The following is a 17,818-nucleotide window of genomic DNA, read 5'->3' as shown; positions in this document are numbered from 1 at the left end:
CTCATGCCCAATAAGTGTGGCGCTCTTACAATAGGGGCCAACCAACATTCGATGGTTTTTTCTTCATACATTTCCAAGCAGTCAAGTCTAGATCCCGGATGAATATTGTCACGTTATAGTATTACACACAGCAACCACAACGTCAGATTGACATGACAATTAGGTTCTGGACTGCCGGGTTTTGTCACCCGAGAGTACAAGACTTCTACGGGCAGTACACTACATGTGTCAGTCAGTCGATGGGAAGATGTCAAATTCCTCTTTTATAGAACTGAATAGCTGAGCATTATGCAGCGTAATATTTTCCCTCCCTATATATAAGTAGCTATCAATGTTATCTATCAAAGGTGGATATGGATGTTCCTTAGACAATCTTAATTACCGGTAGCCGAGATCTAACCTTGAACCAGCCAAATCTCCAGCGGCTTCCATCTTTCAATATACATAAATGTTGTTGTACCTCCACGTAAAGCATATAGGGAGCGGGTTTGCAGCAAATCCATGGACATGATAAAAGGCATCATCCCATCCGGGAACTACAGTAGATGGGATACTGGGGTTTTATGTGCATATTCTGATTTGATATGTTAATAGATCTTGTTAAAAGAACTTTCTCAGGTGGTATGCTTGCCAGGAGATATATTGGTACAGGAGTTAAATGCCTTCCATTAATCCAATATCGCTGTACGATAGAACTACAATTAATTACAGAATTAAAATAGGTTTACGGTACTTTACAGAAGCAAACCAAACAAAAGCGGGATGACTGCCACCATGGATGAACCAGCTACCAAATTAGAAGCACCATTGACCTGGTTAATTAAGGATTCAGTAGGAGCAATTTCTCCTTGAGTACACTTATCGCTAGTGCAGCTAACAGCCGCAGGCATAGTAGCGACAGGGGTAACGGTCCATGTAGAGGCGGCCTTAGTGATTCCAGAACCTTCCGCTTCAATTGGGGCAGAGGTAACAAAACTTTTGGACTCGATTGGAATTGGGGCAACACGAGCTTCAGACTGAACTGGGAAAGCAGTACCTTCGGACTTGGTTGGAGCTGGGGTGACAGTACCTTTAATTTCTGCCGGGACAGGAGCTGGATTACTGGTAAACTCAGGGCATGTAACCATAGTAAGAGTCGTGGTAGTGTCGGATACTGTATGAACGCTGGTAGATTCAAACTGGGCAACTTCGCAAGTTGTAATATTCTGTGGTACAGTGACGGTCTTGGTAGCAGTAGCAGTAATCTCGCCAGAAGAGATGCAGGTCGCGTAAATCGTTTCTGGAACAACAGAGGTAGTGATGACAGTGGTTGAATTGATCTCATTCACAGTCTGGACTCCTGAAAAGATTGTAGTCAAAGTGACAACAGTATATGTAGGGATAGAAGGGGATTTACTCAAATCCGTAGCCTCCGCACTGGAGGGCTTTAGCGATGAAGCAGTGATTGGGGAGTTGCTAGATTCAGTGGATGGAGAGCTGGTCATTGAAACACCGTTGGAACTCTTAGCAGATGGAGAACTGATCATCGGGACACTGCTGGAGCCAGATGTAGCAAGCGAAGTGCTGTACACCGGAACACGACTTGAAGCAGATAGATAGCTGATCACTGGCATGCTAGAGCTCATAACAGAAGAAGAGCTGGACACACCTCTGGAACCAGGCGAAACGGAAGAAGAGCTCGACATTGGAATACTATTGGATTCAGCAGCGGAACTAGTCACTGGAGCAACACTGGGCTCAACAGCGGAGCTGGTCATTGAACCTCTACTGCTGGGGACGACAATCTCCGGAACGCTGGTGGGACTAGCTGGAACAGATGACGAGCCGGTCACAACAGATGACAAAATTTCTGGGACATGGCTGGAAACAGACGGGACAGATGAAGAGATAGTCACTGGTACATTGCTGTATCCAGTAGAAGAAATGGTCACTGCGGAGCTAGTACGTGTTACGACCGAGGAGCTGGTCCCTAGGAGGCTGCTAGAATCTGATGGGACAGCAGAAGAACTAATCGCAACAGAGGGTGTAGTCTCCACGTCGGTTGTGGACTGAATGGAAGAGCTGGTCTCTGGGATGCTACTAGAATCAGAGGGAACAGACGAAGAATTGGTCACAACAGATGATGAGGTAGTCTCTGGGACGCTGCTAGTGGGCTCAACGGAAGAACTGGTCTCTGGGATGCTGCTGGTCTCAACGAAAGAGCTGGTAACTGGGAGCCTGCTGGTTGTCGCGACAGATGACGAAGTAGTTACTGGGACTTTGGTGCTCTCAGCAGAAGAAGAGCTGGCTGCCGGAACACTACTAGAACTGGAAGAACTAGCTGAACAAGGCTTAAAGCAATACTGAGGGCTGTTACTATCGCTAGTACATCCAGTATTGTAATCCTCAGACGTATACCCACCGCTGGTGTAATCGTATTGAATCATTACTTCAGGCAAACAAAACTCGCTACAATCCCCATTAGCTGGACCATTAAAGGGCATATCAAAAGTGAATTCAAAACAGTTGGTTGACTCGTCATAATCTCCTGGAATGTTTCTAGAGAAGAAAATTCGCTGAACTGGCTTAATTAGCTTGACCTCAGTCACCACTTCATGGGGGTCCAAATTGTTAATGTTATCAACCTTCATACGATAGGTAGCCTGCCATCCATCACCATTCTTGAATACCTTGAGTGCATCTAAGGTACCTGGTGCGGAATTGGCTCTCTTGACGAGAAAAGTTGATCTCTTAGCATTTGGAGGACAATTCGGGTAGGGGGTAATTGCCGAAGCGAGAAAAGACAGACCAAGCGCAATGCCGGCCACAATTGTCAAATGGAACTTCATTTCTGCGATTAAATACAGTAAACTAGGTGACGGAATCTATCTCGAGAAGAAAAATTATTCTCTCTTTATATATTCACTACAGCATCATTTCGACAACGTGAGCAGCGGCGTAAAGGCAATGTAAGACCGGCTAAATGTGAAGCACGAGAATACAACGCTACAAGACATATCATTAAAGGACCGTAAAGACTGTAACAAATGCCATATTGGGGGCCCTTCCTTTGAATTATATCATACCATCATGTAGTCCATGATTTGTAAGAATTTCACAAATCATGGGCAGGAGGAGCCGCACCGCGCGGCTGTGCGACGGCGCGGCTGGACTATTGCGGAAGTAACTCCCAGTCTCGCCTAATCAGGAAGCCGTTACGGGTCGATAAAGCCCGAATAGCCGTGCCGAGGCCGACATCACATACATACCGGTATGTAATTAAGACTAAATCGGAACTACATACCACCCATGAAAAACTGTAAATACCTCTCAATGATATGCGGGAATAAATGGGCATCAGTAGCAATCATTACGTAAGAAATACGAGAAACCTCATTGATTTATGCATCCTTATGTGCCTCGGAATAAGTGATCCAATCATTGCTCAGCCTTTTCTGATGATACCAGTACATCTCGCCACTTTATGGTGCAATGGAGCTCTGCCAAGATGTAACTGTATTAGATCTGCTGAGAACTGAAGCTGAGGATGTTGATTCGGCCGCGTTGTTTTCCATGTAGGGGATGCGGGTTGCGTATTGTTCTGCCTCGAATTGTACACCTTCGCTTGCTAATTGTGCACAGACCATATTAGCGAGCTGCTCTTACCGTACCTACTACAGCACTATGTCTAAGCCCTAGATTGAACGGCATATGGGCCGGACAGCTGGGTGCCCCCATACCTTCGCTCTTTCACACTGAATCAACAGAAACATTGGTCTCCGAAGAAGCTACCGAACCATGACAAAATATGCCCGAACAAGCATATGGTATTGCACATTTCATGGGGACTTTGCGAATAATGAATGCTGCTTGTAAGAGAGCAAGAATGCTCGGCAGCCTCGGATAGGCTATCGCAGTATTTTCGAACATGATTGGTGTGGGATTGGTATTCACCGACAGGAACTCTAGTCCGTGACCTACTCCGCTGCCCGTGGGCACCCCGTTCTCGCCCAGGTATGATCGGCGTGATCTACATTCATTTGTGTCAAGTTTCTGCAGCTCACCAACTGACACGGCCGCACTGACATTTATCGTTGAACTGGTTAAAACTTGAAGCTCGTTAAAGCGACCATATACCTGAATTAATTTCCTATTTTTCGAGTTTCGTCAAATTGAGTAGCCGCTCCTGCTGCTTCAGCTTTCTTGACAGACGTCATGCCGATTCTGTGGGGGCAAGGGACGTCTTCCGGCACGTATGTCAACCCCGCGGGGAGCACAAAATTCGTCGGTAAGTACCAGTAATACCTGGTAGTTTTCTGTTAATCCGTTCCATAACAGCCGTTGCAGCACGTTGTAATGTTCAGGCAAGCTATCTATTCAATCTGCAGATGCCCCGCAAGCTGAAATTGATGCAGTAGTGCCAACCACGGCGTTACTTGAGCGTTCGGCATTTTTTAGATGTCTCACATAATTAGAGGAATGGACTTTTTGGCGGGGTACATCCGGCAAGCTACGTATCTTTTCCATGGTGAAATAAGAGGGGGATACAGCTCCGAGACCATAACGTAATTGGGTACGAAAGGAGGATAGCGAGAGCCTATTATTTTCCCCACGGTACCATTTTATTCAATAATCAAAGAACAGAGAGTGAAGAATCGTGTAAGTTGATGGCTCTATTCTGTTTGAAGAGGGATTCTACTATTGTGTCTGGAGTGTCTCCTATCTCCGCTACCTGGCGGGGAAGATCTCAACGTCTCCTCACGTAATCAATGAGATGATCATGTCGGAACTCCTGTGAGCCGCGCAGGATTGTGTATGTAGATCATGCTAAATGGATTATGATTGACGATGTTGAAAAGGATGATTGGACAAAGTGAAGCAACCGGTACTTCCCATCTCGAGCATTCTCAAAGCTGATTGATAAGTAGAATTGTTTTTTATACAAATGGGTATGACGTATACCGTAGGGTACGTCCTCAAAGGGGCCAATACATGTAGTTACAGTAGTAGTTTAAAGGTGCTATTCAAAATTAGGGTCTGTTCTGTCGATCATCGCATTATTCCGCGTGTGTCCCCCCACGAAGCCCTCGAGGAGTTTCTCCTCGATATAGCAATTCATTATAAATAGGGCCAAAAGAATTATCGACTTGAAATGAGAAAAGCAGAACTGTCCTCAAATATTCCACTATGATCAATTTGAGGTTATTTTCGCTCGTCCTGGTTGCCGGGTTGGGTGGCATCCTATTCGGTTACGATACAGGGTTCATTGGCGCTGCCGTTACTCTCCCATCCTTCAGGGAAGACTTTGGCATTAATGACGAAAATTCCGCGGCGCTCTCCGGCAATGTCGTCGCTACGCTCCAGGCGGGCTGCTTCTTTGGCGTAATTGCCATGGCTTTTTTCACTGACAAGCTTGGTCGAAGAGTCGCTCTCATTGTATGTGGTATTGTCTTCGACATTGGTGCCATTCTGCAAACCGTCGCTAAAGGCAAGATCGGCCTGTTCTATGCTGGCCGAGTAATTAGCGGTCTAGCGGTTGGCTCAGCCAGTCTGCTGACGCCATTAATGATTGGTGAGTCCTCGCCTAAGAACATCCGAGGTCAGCTCATCTCCGCTTATGGTTGCATGCTCTTCTTCGGTATCACCCTTGCCTACTGGATCGACTATGCTTGTCAGCAACGAGTTGTCGGTTCCAACCAGTGGCGAATTCCAGTTGCACTTCAGCTCATCCCGGGATCTGTCCTTGGACTGGGGGTCATTCCATTGAAGGAGAGCCCCCGATGGCTCGTAAAAAAGGGCAGGATTGCAGAGGCCCTTGCGTCTCTCAAGTACCTACGAAAGGACATGTACACCGAGCAAGAGGTCTTGGAGGAGTTTGCAGAAATCTGCGCTGCCACCGAGAAGGAATTGGAAGAAACTGCGGGTGTTACTTGGAAGGAAGTCTTCATCCCCGCCAATCTAAAACGGTTCATCATTGCAATCACCCTTATGATTTGCCAGCAGCTGACTGGCACGAATGCGTTCACATACTATGCCCCGATCTTCTTTAAAACAGTGGGTCTCTCCAAAGAGTCTGCTGGGCTCTTTGCGACCGGTGTATATGGAATTGTCAAAACTGTTAGCTCCATAGTCTGGATGCTCTTTTTCATTGAGAGAGCCGGCCGACGATGGTGTCTGCTTGTCGGCGGCGCGATTATGGCCTGCGCGCTATTAACCTGCAGCATCATTTTCTCTCAGACTGATGTCAGCGCCTCGAATGGCACTCCCTCTGGCAAGACGTATGCCATGATCGTTATGATCTACATCTTCTGCGTCGCCTATTCGGGCTCGTGGGGTCCAATTCCATGGACGTATTCGTCTGAGATCTTCCCTGCTCGACTGCGAGAGTACGGCATTACTACTGCTTCTGCGACCCAGTGGGCTTTCAACTTTATGATTTCTAAGGTCGTTCCAATTGGCGTTCAGACGTTGGGCTGGAAGTTGTTCCTCATGTTTGCCATCTTCAACTTTGCAGCTCTAGTTTATGCCTGGTTCGTTATCAAGGAAACTAAGGGCCTCAGTATGGAAGAAATGGAAATACTCTTTGGCTCTGCCGCCGCAATCGATGTTGACGAAGTGCACAACAGGGCCGAAAAGTTTGCCCTTCAAGCTGAGGAACAGGGGCTCAAGGCCACATCTTCCCACGACGAACGGGTTTAACGCATTTAGATTTTTTATTTATGTTTATAGAAGCTATGAAAAGTATACACATCGAATGATCGATCTCAATGTTTTCATCTACTAAGGCACGATATGCCCGCACGCTAAAGCTTCAATATATCATAGTGGGCGGGGCGTGGAGTTTTGAACGTGTCGTGATCCCGGGGCGGCCCGCTCTGTTGAGGACTTTGTGTTAAGACCCCCCGGTACCCCTAAACTAACACCGTGCCACATCTAAACATACGTCACGCATTGAGAGATGGCATACGAACTAATTGAGTAAGTAAAGGTTGAAGACCGTGTGATTTAGGACATGCTGACATGGCGCGTTCAGTATATACCGGCAGATTCCGTCAGTGACGAGGTGGTTTCTGACCATCTCGGGGATCATAGTTGTCCTGGGCAACTTTCATGTGTTCGATATATACAGGCTATTAAACTACTGGCCTTACACGTTGAGCTCCAAAGAGATATGGCGGCCCTGTAAGTAGCCTCCCTTTATATATGAGGGATGTTCTGGCGCTAACCAAGGAAAATGAAAAAAAAAAGCAGTCACGGCGTTTCTCGTTCCAAAAAGCATTGGCGGTGTGTTTGCCATCCTCGATCTGTTCGTGCGTAAGTATAAATTGGCGTGCTCTACCAAAAAAATTTTCTTCCTTTCAATTTTTTTTTATTCTTCAACACTGATCGATAAAGATTGGCGAAAAAGAATGAATATTTTTGTTAGGAAGTAGTTTACGACCTATATTAGATTCTAACCAATTATTTATAGTATATCAGAGTTGTCTTCGGGTGGAACGAATCAAGTTCAACTACAACGTTGCCGACTTTGTGTTCTACCTTCTCTTTAATGCTCTCGCATTATTGGTATGCTTCAAACCCTTGCAAAGGAAGCTCGAAAAAGATGAAGAAAAAAAAGACCAGCAGTCGAAACTTATACTCCTATTTCTGCCCCATAACCTTTTTGCTCCATGGGTTACTGGGTTCTGGTGATGGAGAAGATCAAGCTGCAAGATTGCGCTCTATGATTTGATACTTCAGGGGCGATTTATCTTGTGGATCGTAAAAGCATTTTCTTTACTGTACCCGTGGCCTGTTTTAGTGGCTACGAGTACTGAAGTGCTCGTTACACTCTATTCTCAATTGCTGGTCCTTTTTTCACTTAATCGGGTTTCTATCGTAGTACGGACTGCTGACTGTAATAGTTTGTGTCGTTCTGGTTTCCAGAATGGTACGGTATCACCTATATGGGTGATCTTGTAATGGCTTTTGTCTATACCTGGGCACAGGAAGAGCCGGAAGCCGATACGAGTTTTTTCATCATATCGGTCAAGGCCAAGTTCCTGCCATTCCTTTATTTGGCCATACCGGTGCTTGGTGGTGATGTCAAAGGAGCGGTTGTCGAATGCACTGGTCTTGTTACTGCGCATATGTACCTCTTCTTTGATAGCCTGTGGCCTGCCGCAGGCGGTCCACGGTTGATCCATACTCCTCACTTGTTGACTCGGCTCTTCCCTCAGACGGCTGGGCCACCAGGCAGCACCCCGGCATATTCAGTTTATCGTCCACAACCCCGGCAGGCCGGATCCGCTACGACTGGTAGTTCTACCGGCGCATCAGGGGGCACGGGCTCTATTTTCAAATCCCGGTTCCAGGGCCGTGGCCACCGACTAGGTAGTTGATATATTCATCAATTGTATGTTTCAGGGGTCATCCGCGAAGCTGAGGTATGTGAGCTCGATGGCTGACCCTTGAATACACCACTACATCTGGTGTAATTGGGGGGACTAGTCCCCCAACCCCCCATCCCCTTCCTGCTGGGACTCCGCTTCGTGAAGATTAATCAATTGGCTAGGGATACTCCGCGAAGTGGAGCTATTGATGTTCGAGGACTGGCCCTTGATTACATATCACTGCTTCTAGTGTAATCGCTGGGGGCTCCACTGCGGAGGGTTTCTACTATTGCGCAAAGCTCGAGATGTTAACCTTGAGTACTACAAGTACAGTAGCTTGCAGCCCAATTGTGTGGATCAAGGGGTGCAGAATGATGTTCATTAAAACTAGAAAGCAAAGATCATAAACAAAATAGTTGGTGAGTTGAAGCCTGTCAGGCACTAATGCGTCATATACGGAAACTGGTCGCGCAGTTACTCTGCGTATTCGGGACGGAGGTCTGATCGTTTGGGCGATACAAGCGGATGTAGTTGCGCTACACGTCAGGTTAGTTGTCGCTCCCACACACATACCACACATACCAAGATATGTAATTGCCCACCTAAAGCCACCTTTGTTAGCCACAGTCCAATTACAAAAAACATGTGAACTTACATGATATAGCACATAGCCAGCGTTAGAATAATACTGCTTCTCCAGACACTGTTGTTATTGTTAGCAATTGCCCTTCTCTCACAAATTCTCCCCACTTACGTAGTACTATCGCCCTTCGGAGCAAAGACCCAGGCGGCGACAGAAGCGCCTGCTACCAACACGAGGACCAAAATGACATTCCACCTGTATATTCCAACCTGTTAACACAAACTGCGGTCGCCACGTGAGACCCACACACATACCCACTCATCATAAAACAGCGACTCTAAATGCACAAAATAAAAGCAGCCTCTCTCTAACGGATGCAAGGAATTCCCGCTCTTATATGTATGTCGCGACCCGTAAAAAACGAATATCCCCCAATCAGTCGAAATTCAATTAAGGAGGTCGACAAGTCCCGATCCCGCATGTACCTGCGAAATGCTCAATTTTTACGGGGCACACGGACTACGGCCCTCCTTGCGCGCGCAAGCGTTGGGAACACAGGGGTTGTGGTCCACCCAACCCCATGAACCTGTCCTGGTGACGACATTGTGCGCCGATTCAGGTAGACGAGCCGGCTCTTAAAAGCAGTAGATTGAGCCGATTGGACGCAGAGAGGCCATGTCGACCCCCGTCCAGCCGTCGCGAACGACGCTGGAGTGGCTCTACCGAATTTTGTCACCAGTAAGTTACAATTCCAGGGCCTGCTTGACTGTTTGCTAACTCTCACTTTGCAGCGCTATGCCGACCCCAATCGCACTTACTCGGATATCGCGCAGGTGCTGGGTGAATACCCGTCGCTGAGGCCGAGAACTGAGGTCTACACAGATGAAAGGGGCGTCTCGGACTTGTTGCTGTGTCTGTCCGGCACAATACCCACGCGATTCGCCAACATGACCTATCGCATCCCCATTGAGCTGTGGGTTCCCCAGAATTACCCTGTGGGATCGCCATTCGTATTTGTAAGACCCACAGAGTCGATGCTCATTCATCCGGGGAACTATGTTGACACGAATGGGCGCGTATACCACCCGTACATGTCTTACTGGAAACCGGAGCAGACAGCGGTCGAGATGATCCGCGTCATTGGCGAGGTGTTTTCACGCGAGCCGCCGGTCTACGCCAAACCCCCTTCCTATGTGCCCACCACTACTACTGCATCGCGATCTTCAGCGAGTCCTGGAACCAGCGAGCCGAATTCGCCTATCTCTGCAACAACCCCTTCTCCGGCACGCGCCAGTCCATTCCAGCCGAACCCTCCGCTGCCGCCTAAACCTCCAAAGCTCGACCCCCTGCCGCAGTACTCCAGTGCTAACCCACCAAATCCACCGATCAACCCTCCAAACCCTTCGATCAACCCAATTGCACTGAATCCATCGATCAATCCAATGCCATGGACAGCTCCACAGATGAACCCAATGGGTTCACGCACGGCCCCTGCTTCGCATGTCAGTTCCAATGCGCAGAATAGTCCAATTCCGCGGCAGGCGACTCTGAGCACTAGCGTGCCCCTGCATAACGCGCCAGATATTATGGATATGGATCTGCCTACGATGCCAAGCACGTCTGGCCTGCCGCCTCAGAGGCCACCTAATCCGGAGAAATTAATGACACTCGAAAAGCTGCGCGATACCCTCAATGCCATTATAGAGAATGAGCTCAAGCCCGAAATGGAGATGGACGACCGCGCGGTCGGGCACACAGCGCACGCGCTCAGCGTCATTGAGAGCCAGATGAATGCCGAGAAGCGCGAACTCGAGGCCATCAGCGCGGCCAGCGCTGAAAACGAGCGCATACTTGTAGACCGCATTGAACAGGCGCGGCGTGTCATTACCAATGCAAAGTCGCGCGACGAGCCAGACATTGACGAGGTCATCACGGCCGAAAACGTAGTCTACAACCAGCTGTATGAGCTAGTTTCAGAGGACGCTGCAATTGAGGACACTATATACGTGTTGGGGAAAGCTCTGAGCAAGGAGAAGATTGGGCTCGAGCCGTTCCTGAAGCACACTCGAACGTTGGCCCGAGAACAATTTTTTAAACGCGCCCTTGTAAATAAGATATCTACCGACATTGGACTATAGATGTCTATCAATATATAGATTGCCGTTGTCTTTCACTTCCCAATGCTTCCTCCAACAGACCTTCCGCTACGCTGTCGGTGGTTATTACCGTTGCTGATTTATCGCTGTGGGGATTTTTTGTTCTATCCTTGACAGGACTAATTGAGCCTTAGCAGTAGTAATGATGGCGGTTAAACTTGACTTGAGTATACCTGGTAATAATTGGATACAAATACGTAAGGAAACTTTAGCGTTGGTTCCCATAGCTATATTATTTTGCAGTGAATTGATTTTGTCATTGACATGGCTGAAAACACCCCGGTTCGAATACTTATGATAGTTTCTTGAACGCTAAGTAAGCCTTCGGATGACCTTTATGAAAATTATGGCATACATTCTCATACTTTGCAATGTTTCGTTCTTTGGTTAATAGCATGCCAAAATGTACGTGCGGCTTGGTGCGGCTAAAGATAAAAAAATGCGCGGAGATCCGTTGTTAGTGCGGCGCGAGCGGCTGTGAAAAAAATTTCGTAGGTTGGGAGAGACAATCCACCAGAAAGTGAAAAATTATCGCGCGCAAAACTTTTTTCCAATCAGTTTTATCTCGATACATCGGAGGGAAATAGAACGGGAAAAGATGTCCGACGTTGAGATGAAAGACTCGGTTGATTATATGATCAAGCCGGAGGATACCGCTGCGTCCGCCGACACGAGCAGCTGGCCACTCCTGCTGCAGAACTACGATAAGCTCAACGTGCGATCCGGCCACTATACCCCCATCCCAGCCGGGTGCGCTCCGCTGAAGCGAGACCTCAAGTCGTACGTCTCGTCTGGTGTTATTAACCTCGACAAGCCAAGCAACCCTAGCAGTCACGAAGTTGTCGCTTGGATCAAGCGAATTCTGCGAGCCGAGAAGACTGGTCACAGCGGTACCCTGGATCCTAAGGTCACTGGATGCCTTATCGTGTGCATTGACCGGGCCACTCGATTGGTCAAGTCGCAGCAGGGTGCTGGTAAGGAGTATGTGTGTATCGTGCGGCTCCACGATGCGCTCAAAGATGAGAAGGACTTGGGCCGGGCTCTTGAGAACCTGACTGGTGCCCTGTTCCAGCGACCACCATTGATCTCTGCCGTCAAGCGACAGCTGCGAGTGCGAACCATTTACGAGTCCAACCTTATTGAGTTCGATAATGACCGACACCTTGGTGTCTTCTGGGCCAGCTGTGAGGCCGGTACCTACATGCGAACCCTTTGTGTCCACTTGGGTATGCTGCTGGGCGTTGGCGGTCACATGCAGGAGCTGCGGCGAGTGCGATCTGGTGCCATGTCCGAGCAGGATGGTCTGGTTACTCTTCACGATATTCTCGACGCCCAGTGGTTGTACGACAACACCAAGGACGAGTCATATCTTCGAAAGTGCATCCGACCGCTCGAGTCGCTGCTTCTTTCCTACAAGCGAGTGGTTGTCAAGGACTCTGCTGTCAATGCTATCTGCTACGGTGCCAAGCTCATGATCCCTGGTCTTTTGCGATACGAGGACGGCATTGAGCTCAACGACGAGGTTGTTCTCATGACCACCAAGGGTGAGGCCATTGCCCTGGGTATTGCTCAGATGTCGACTGTCGACCTTGCTACTTGCGACCACGGTGTCGTTGCCAAGATCAAGCGATGCATTATGGAGCGAGAGACCTACCCGCGACGATGGGGTCTTGGCCCAGTTGCCCAGCAGAAGAAGAAGCTCAAGGCTGCTGGCCAGCTCGACAAGTACGGCAAGACCAACGAGAACACTCCGTCGTCCTGGAAGAAGGACTACGTCGAGCTCGGTCCAGAATCGGAGGCTGCTGCTAAGGTACACGCCGCGGCTTCTGAGGCTCACGCCAAGAAGTCGGCCGTTGAGGTTGAGGCTGCTACTGCTGTTGCCATGGGCACTCCCAAGAAGCTGATTGAGGAGGTTGCTGCTACGCCAAAGTCTGACAAGAAGGAAAAGAAGGACAAGAAGGAGAAGAAGGACAAGAAGGAAAAGAAGGAGAAGAAGGAGAAGAAGCGAAAGGCCGAGGAGGACTCTGAAGACGAGGACAAGGCTGAAAAGAAGAAGAAGAAGAAGTCCAAGAAGGACTAATTGTATATTTTGCCCCCTTTTTATGTTGTTGTTTGCCTAATAAATTATTCCTGTATTGCTATCATCCATCATTTATTATCAACCGTCAATCGTCAGTTACCGGTTGTGACATGTATTAAGTAAACCCAGTTATCCAAAAGACTTGCCGCCACAAGATAAGCTAAGCAATATCTATAGATCGAGTGTATTCGAGGTGATCCATATCGGTTTTGAATTCAAGCTATTCAAGCTTAGTCAAAAATGCCCGATATAGATGGTAGCACGTACACATCTGTCTCCCCTTTGGATTTTTTTTCGTTGATATCTTCAACAAACTGGAGCTCGCTAGCCAATGCATACAACAAAAATCTACTAGGTTCCGAGTACTCGGCACTAGCGTAGCCACAGGGAGGGGTTTTGGGGGACAGGTCTACGCTCGTTGGATGCCTCCCGAGGGCAAACTCTCGTGTGGCAGCTCAATTGTATGTCATTAGCCCTTGAAAAGGCAAATGCACCCGATACAGCTACTCAAACTTTACAATATCCTATTTAGCCCGTGTGAGAAGCAAATGCTTTCAATTCTGGATCTCTTATCGTGCCTACGTCTCCACGAGTCTCACGGCAATATGCAAGAGAACACGGACGTGCGGAACTAAAGATCGCCTACTTTATACAGCCAGCTACATACATCCCTCCTGTGCTCCTACTATATTGTATTGGTGATACAGGCTCGGGATGCAACCTGGAGAGAAGAGAGCCTAGCGATCGATGGTTACCTCCCGGAAGTATTACGAAGCGTCCCTCGGAATTGCCTGAAACGGGGGTGGTTCGGAGCACTCTCCACCTAGTGCCCAGGAAATTACCCCACACGGACGTTGGAACTATAAAAGACCCGCACATCAAAGTCATGGACAACCACGACAGAAAATGACAATTGAGAAGTCCAAGTACGTGCGGCCAGAGCTTGCCTATGAGCCAGCCACCGAGGAGACCTTCTACAGGAAGGAGCTATTTGGCGAGACCTACCCGATCCCCGGTGACGGCGTGAAGCAAGCGGAGCAGTGGGTGGAGCGGTTTAGTGCGGCTGTGCAGTCCAGAGACCCCGCAGCGGCCGTCTCTGGCCTGATCGCGAAGCATTCGATCTGGCGAGACCTGCTGGCATTGCAGTGGGACTTCAGGGCCCCAGAAGGCATTGATGCCATCAAGGCTTTCTTGGACGAGCACCTGGCCGAGGCCGAGCTGACCAAAGTCAGGATCGATCCAACCAAGAGCGCGCCCACCAAGGTCAGCCCGTTCAAGGGCCTCGAGTGGGTCCAGGTGTTCTTTGAATACAAGACCAAGAACGGTCATGGCCGGGGTGTGGCCAAGCTCGTGAATACCAGCAAGGAGGGTGTTGATCTCAAGGCGTTGGTGGTGTTCACCGTGCTCGAGGGTCTCAATGGCTTCGAGGAGGTCCTTGGAGACCGACGGCCAGTCGGCGTCACCCATGGCCAGCATACTAACCGGGAGTCGTTCCTCGAGCGTCGCGAGAGAGAAGGCAACTACGGTGGTGCCAATCAGCCTGCCGTAGTCATTGTTGGCGGTGGCCAGGCCGGGCTGACTATTGCTGCGCGGCTTAGGGTTATGGGCATCGATGCGCTCATCATAGAGCGGAATCCGCGAGTTGGCGACAACTGGAGGAATCGATACAAGTTCCTTGTTTTGCACGATCCTGTGTGGTACGATCACCTGCCATACATCAAGTTCCCGGACACCTGGCCCATCTACACTCCAAAGGACAAGCTCGGTGACTTCTTTGAGTTCTACAGCAAGGCGCTCGAGCTAAATGTGTGGACTAGTTCTTCTGTGGACGGCGGCAAATACAATGAAGCGACTAAAACTTGGTCCGTCGATGTCAAGCGGCCAGATGGATCGCGCATTGAGCTTACCCCGCGTCACGTAGTCCTTGCCACAGGTCATTCTGGCGAGCCCAACATTCCTAAATTCCCAGGGGTGGAGAAGTTTAAGGGCAAGATTGTCCATAGCTCACAGCATGGCTCGGGTGCCGACTGGAAGGGCAAGAAGGCTGTTGTCGTTGGCTGCTGCAACTCTGGTCTTGATATTACCCACGACTTCTACGAACAGGGCGCAGATGTGACCGTCTACCAGCGGAGCTCGACTTATGTCGTCTCGATTCCGCGCAACGAGGAGACACTACAGCCGCTGTACCAGGAGCACGGGCCTCCAGTGGAGGAGGCGGATCTCACGTTCCACTCGTCTCCGAGCAAGATCAACTTTGCCATTCTCCGGGCTGTTGCTGCGGGGTCGTACAAGCGGGACAAGGCTCTCATTGACTCGCTGACGGCCAAAGGTTTCAAGGTTGACTTTGGGTACGACGGAACCGGTCTGTGGGCGAAGTACTTTATCCGGGGAGGCGGTTACTACATCGATGTTGGTGCCGTGGGTCTCATTGCCGACGATAAGGTCAAGGTCAAGCAGGGTGGTGAGATTGTTGACTTTACTGAAGACAGCATTGTATTCTCGGATGGGACTTCACTGAAGGCGGACATTGTCGTTCTTGCTACTGGCTACCAGAACATGCGGAGCACTGCGGCCAAGATCTTTGGTGACGCGCTTGGAGATAAGCTGAATGATGTGTGGGGGCTTGATGGCGAGTATGAATTGAACACCGTCTGGCGGGCTTCGGGCCACCCACGATTCTGGTTCATGGGCGGTAACTTGGCATTGTGTCGGTTCTACTCTAAGCGACTAGCACTACAGATTGCAGCAGAGGAGGCCAACTTGAAGTGAACTACCACATTGGTGCATTATGTGCGATAACCAGCTACGTATGAATGAATTTGCCTAAATGGATAAACGCTATTCATGGTAATATCATGAATCTATGAAATAGCATATCAATGTGCATGTTATTGGTATAGGTGAATACAATAAAAAACGTTCATGGCCCAAGCCTACAGATATGGCTAGAAGAAAATGAATTTGAGAATGATGAGTACGACAATAAGCTGGAGCACTGGAAATTGTCGTCGTCGCAATTGCACGGGTTGTCTATTATATGCGGCGTAATTATGTGCGGCGTACATTCGATGATCATAGCGGCGCCTGCGGGCCATGCCATCATCCGAAGACTCGCTCCCATCGCTGTGGTATGGTTTTTTCAATCTGACCATCTTTTCAATTGGCTCTGCAATTTCTGCAAAACTTCATCCAATGATCAATTTATATACCTCAGTCGCTGTCGTGTTAGTCCCATGCGATGCCTCAACTCAGGTTGCCTCATTTTATCCTGATACCTTACGGGTACAGCAGTACGCAAGGAGTGTTTGAAGTGATTCAACAGGTAATACATGATATGATGATACATCTACATGGAGAATGATATATCCTATATGGAGATCTTATTCACATAGCCATGCGTACGTAACTGTCTAAGCAATCGACTGCGGATTAGAAGGCTTGTCGGCACCGTGCCGGCGTGGTCCCGGTAAACCCCCCATGTTATCAGTGCGCCCCCCTGGCTCCCGTGATGCCTCATGCTTGAAGGACTCCGCACTTGAGGTCTCTCGCGTTCTCTCTCTTGCCAGCTCCACTGATATTCGATCATGTTCAAGCTAGCCCGGAGCACAGCCTTCAAGCGGTTCAATGCGACCCTCGCGACCCCCGGGCCGTGGAAGCATACCGACTACCTCTCTCCCACCCAGTGCGAGTACCTTGACTCGACGTTGGAAGACGCGCTGCCCATCAAGCGACACACGCGCATCCTGGGCGAGGAGCTGTCTCCCGGATACCACTTTGTCTACTTCAACCCGGCACACCGCGAGTCCTCTCTGTCGTCTGACGGGTACGAGTCGTACCAGGCGCCGAGCGATGCGCAGTACCCGAACCGCATGTGGCTCGGCGGCTCGGTGGAGTACAACCTCAAGACGCGATTGCTCATGGGCAACCCTTCGGTCTGCGTGGAGAACATCTTGGAGGTGACCCATCAGCAGAAGAACTCGGGAGAGCGGCTTGTTGTCGGCCTCGAGAGACTCATGAAGAATTCTGGCGACTACCAGCCGTGGGCGGTGAGGGAGGAGCGGAAGCTCATGTACTTCTCTGGCGACTCGACCGCCGAGGACCGACACAAGACGCTGAACCGTGTGCTCAGACGTAAGTTACTAGTGAAAGGTTGAAAACCAGCAGTGGTTAACTAATTTTGATAGCGCCAAGCAATGCAATTGCCCAGCATAGCCTAATTCCCACGTCGACAATGCTGTTCCGATATTCTGCGTTGACCTTCAATTCGCACAAGATCCATCTGGATCGCGAGTATGCGCAGAACATGGAGAGCCTGCCTGAGCTGGTCGTCCACGGGCCGCTGATGACTACTCTCATGCTTCGGTGGATTTCGGGCAAGGTGATCCACCAGCTGGCTCCGGGACTCAGCGTGGCCAAGATGACCTACAGGAACCTGCTGCCAATGTTTGTCGGCCAAAAGCTGACGTTAAATTGTGGCGAGCTGAAAGACGGCATTATTCCTCTCTGGATCACCAACCACAGGAACAGCATGGTCTTTACGGGATCAGTCAAAGTGGGAGAAAAGGTTCCTGAGGAATAGCTCAACTACTAATAGATTAACTAGAGAATCAACGATCTTCAGAATGTCCGCGAAGCGGAGTTATCTTTC

General features: G+C 49.3%; 8 protein-coding genes across 9 annotated transcripts; 6 read left to right on the top strand and 2 right to left on the bottom strand.

Annotated features, from left to right (window-relative positions):
- Positions 1-734: 734 nt before the first annotated feature.
- Positions 735-2,828, bottom strand: TRVA0_018S01662 (uncharacterized protein; the record flags this gene model as incomplete). The annotated part of the gene is made up of 1 exon (XM_076684759.1): positions 735-2,828. The coding sequence occupies one exon, from the start codon at positions 2,826-2,828 to the stop codon at positions 735-737; it is 2,094 nt and encodes a 697-aa protein (XP_076541027.1).
- A 2,338-nt stretch (positions 2,829-5,166) lies between these two features.
- Positions 5,167-6,678, top strand: HXT15 (sugar porter family MFS transporter; the record flags this gene model as incomplete). The annotated part of the gene is made up of 1 exon (XM_076684758.1): positions 5,167-6,678. One exon carries the CDS (start codon positions 5,167-5,169, stop codon positions 6,676-6,678), a length of 1,512 nt encoding a protein of 503 aa, XP_076541026.1.
- Positions 6,679-6,937: 259 nt separating this feature from the next.
- TRVA0_018S01618 (uncharacterized protein) lies at positions 6,938-8,360 on the top strand (the record flags this gene model as incomplete). 2 transcript variants are annotated; one of them, XM_076684757.1, is made up of 5 exons in its annotated part: positions 6,938-6,957; positions 7,013-7,161; positions 7,231-7,293; positions 7,451-7,545; positions 7,884-8,360. In XM_076684757.1, the coding sequence occupies 5 exons, from the start codon at positions 6,938-6,940 to the stop codon at positions 8,358-8,360; spliced, it is 804 nt and encodes a 267-aa protein (XP_076541025.1). The 2 variants fall into 2 exon arrangements, with proteins under 2 accessions (XP_076541025.1, XP_076541024.1); XM_076684756.1 differs by having other exon boundaries at positions 7,228-7,293.
- A 465-nt stretch (positions 8,361-8,825) lies between these two features.
- VMA9 (H(+)-transporting V0 sector ATPase subunit e) lies at positions 8,826-9,256 on the bottom strand (the record flags this gene model as incomplete). Its single annotated transcript, XM_076684755.1, has 5 exons — positions 8,826-8,887; positions 8,934-8,953; positions 9,007-9,054; positions 9,106-9,189; positions 9,249-9,256. 5 exons carry the CDS (start codon positions 9,254-9,256, stop codon positions 8,826-8,828), a joined length of 222 nt encoding a protein of 73 aa, XP_076541023.1.
- A 353-nt stretch (positions 9,257-9,609) lies between these two features.
- Positions 9,610-11,072, top strand: STP22 (ubiquitin-binding ESCRT-I subunit protein STP22; the record flags this gene model as incomplete). The annotated part of the gene is made up of 2 exons (XM_076684754.1): positions 9,610-9,672; positions 9,726-11,072. The coding sequence occupies 2 exons, from the start codon at positions 9,610-9,612 to the stop codon at positions 11,070-11,072; spliced, it is 1,410 nt and encodes a 469-aa protein (XP_076541022.1).
- A 616-nt stretch (positions 11,073-11,688) lies between these two features.
- On the top strand, positions 11,689-13,170 carry CBF5 (pseudouridine synthase CBF5; the record flags this gene model as incomplete). The annotated part of the gene is made up of 1 exon (XM_076684753.1): positions 11,689-13,170. One exon carries the CDS (start codon positions 11,689-11,691, stop codon positions 13,168-13,170), a length of 1,482 nt encoding a protein of 493 aa, XP_076541021.1.
- A 906-nt stretch (positions 13,171-14,076) lies between these two features.
- Positions 14,077-15,939, top strand: TRVA0_018S01530 (flavin-containing monooxygenase; the record flags this gene model as incomplete). The annotated part of the gene is made up of 1 exon (XM_076684752.1): positions 14,077-15,939. The coding sequence occupies one exon, from the start codon at positions 14,077-14,079 to the stop codon at positions 15,937-15,939; it is 1,863 nt and encodes a 620-aa protein (XP_076541020.1).
- Positions 15,940-16,754: 815 nt separating this feature from the next.
- HTD2 (hydroxyacyl-thioester dehydratase HTD2) lies at positions 16,755-17,749 on the top strand (the record flags this gene model as incomplete). Its single annotated transcript, XM_076684751.1, has 2 exons — positions 16,755-17,301; positions 17,355-17,749. The coding sequence occupies 2 exons, from the start codon at positions 16,755-16,757 to the stop codon at positions 17,747-17,749; spliced, it is 942 nt and encodes a 313-aa protein (XP_076541019.1).
- Positions 17,750-17,818: the final 69 nt, after the last annotated feature.

Source organism: Trichomonascus vanleenenianus (assembly GCF_965637985.1).
Source record: "Trichomonascus vanleenenianus strain CLIB 3782 genome assembly, contig: TRVA0_018S, whole genome shotgun sequence".
NCBI lineage: Eukaryota > Fungi > Ascomycota > Dipodascomycetes > Dipodascales > Trichomonascaceae > Blastobotrys > Blastobotrys vanleenenianus.
This window is presented reverse-complemented; position numbering and strand designations above follow the sequence as displayed.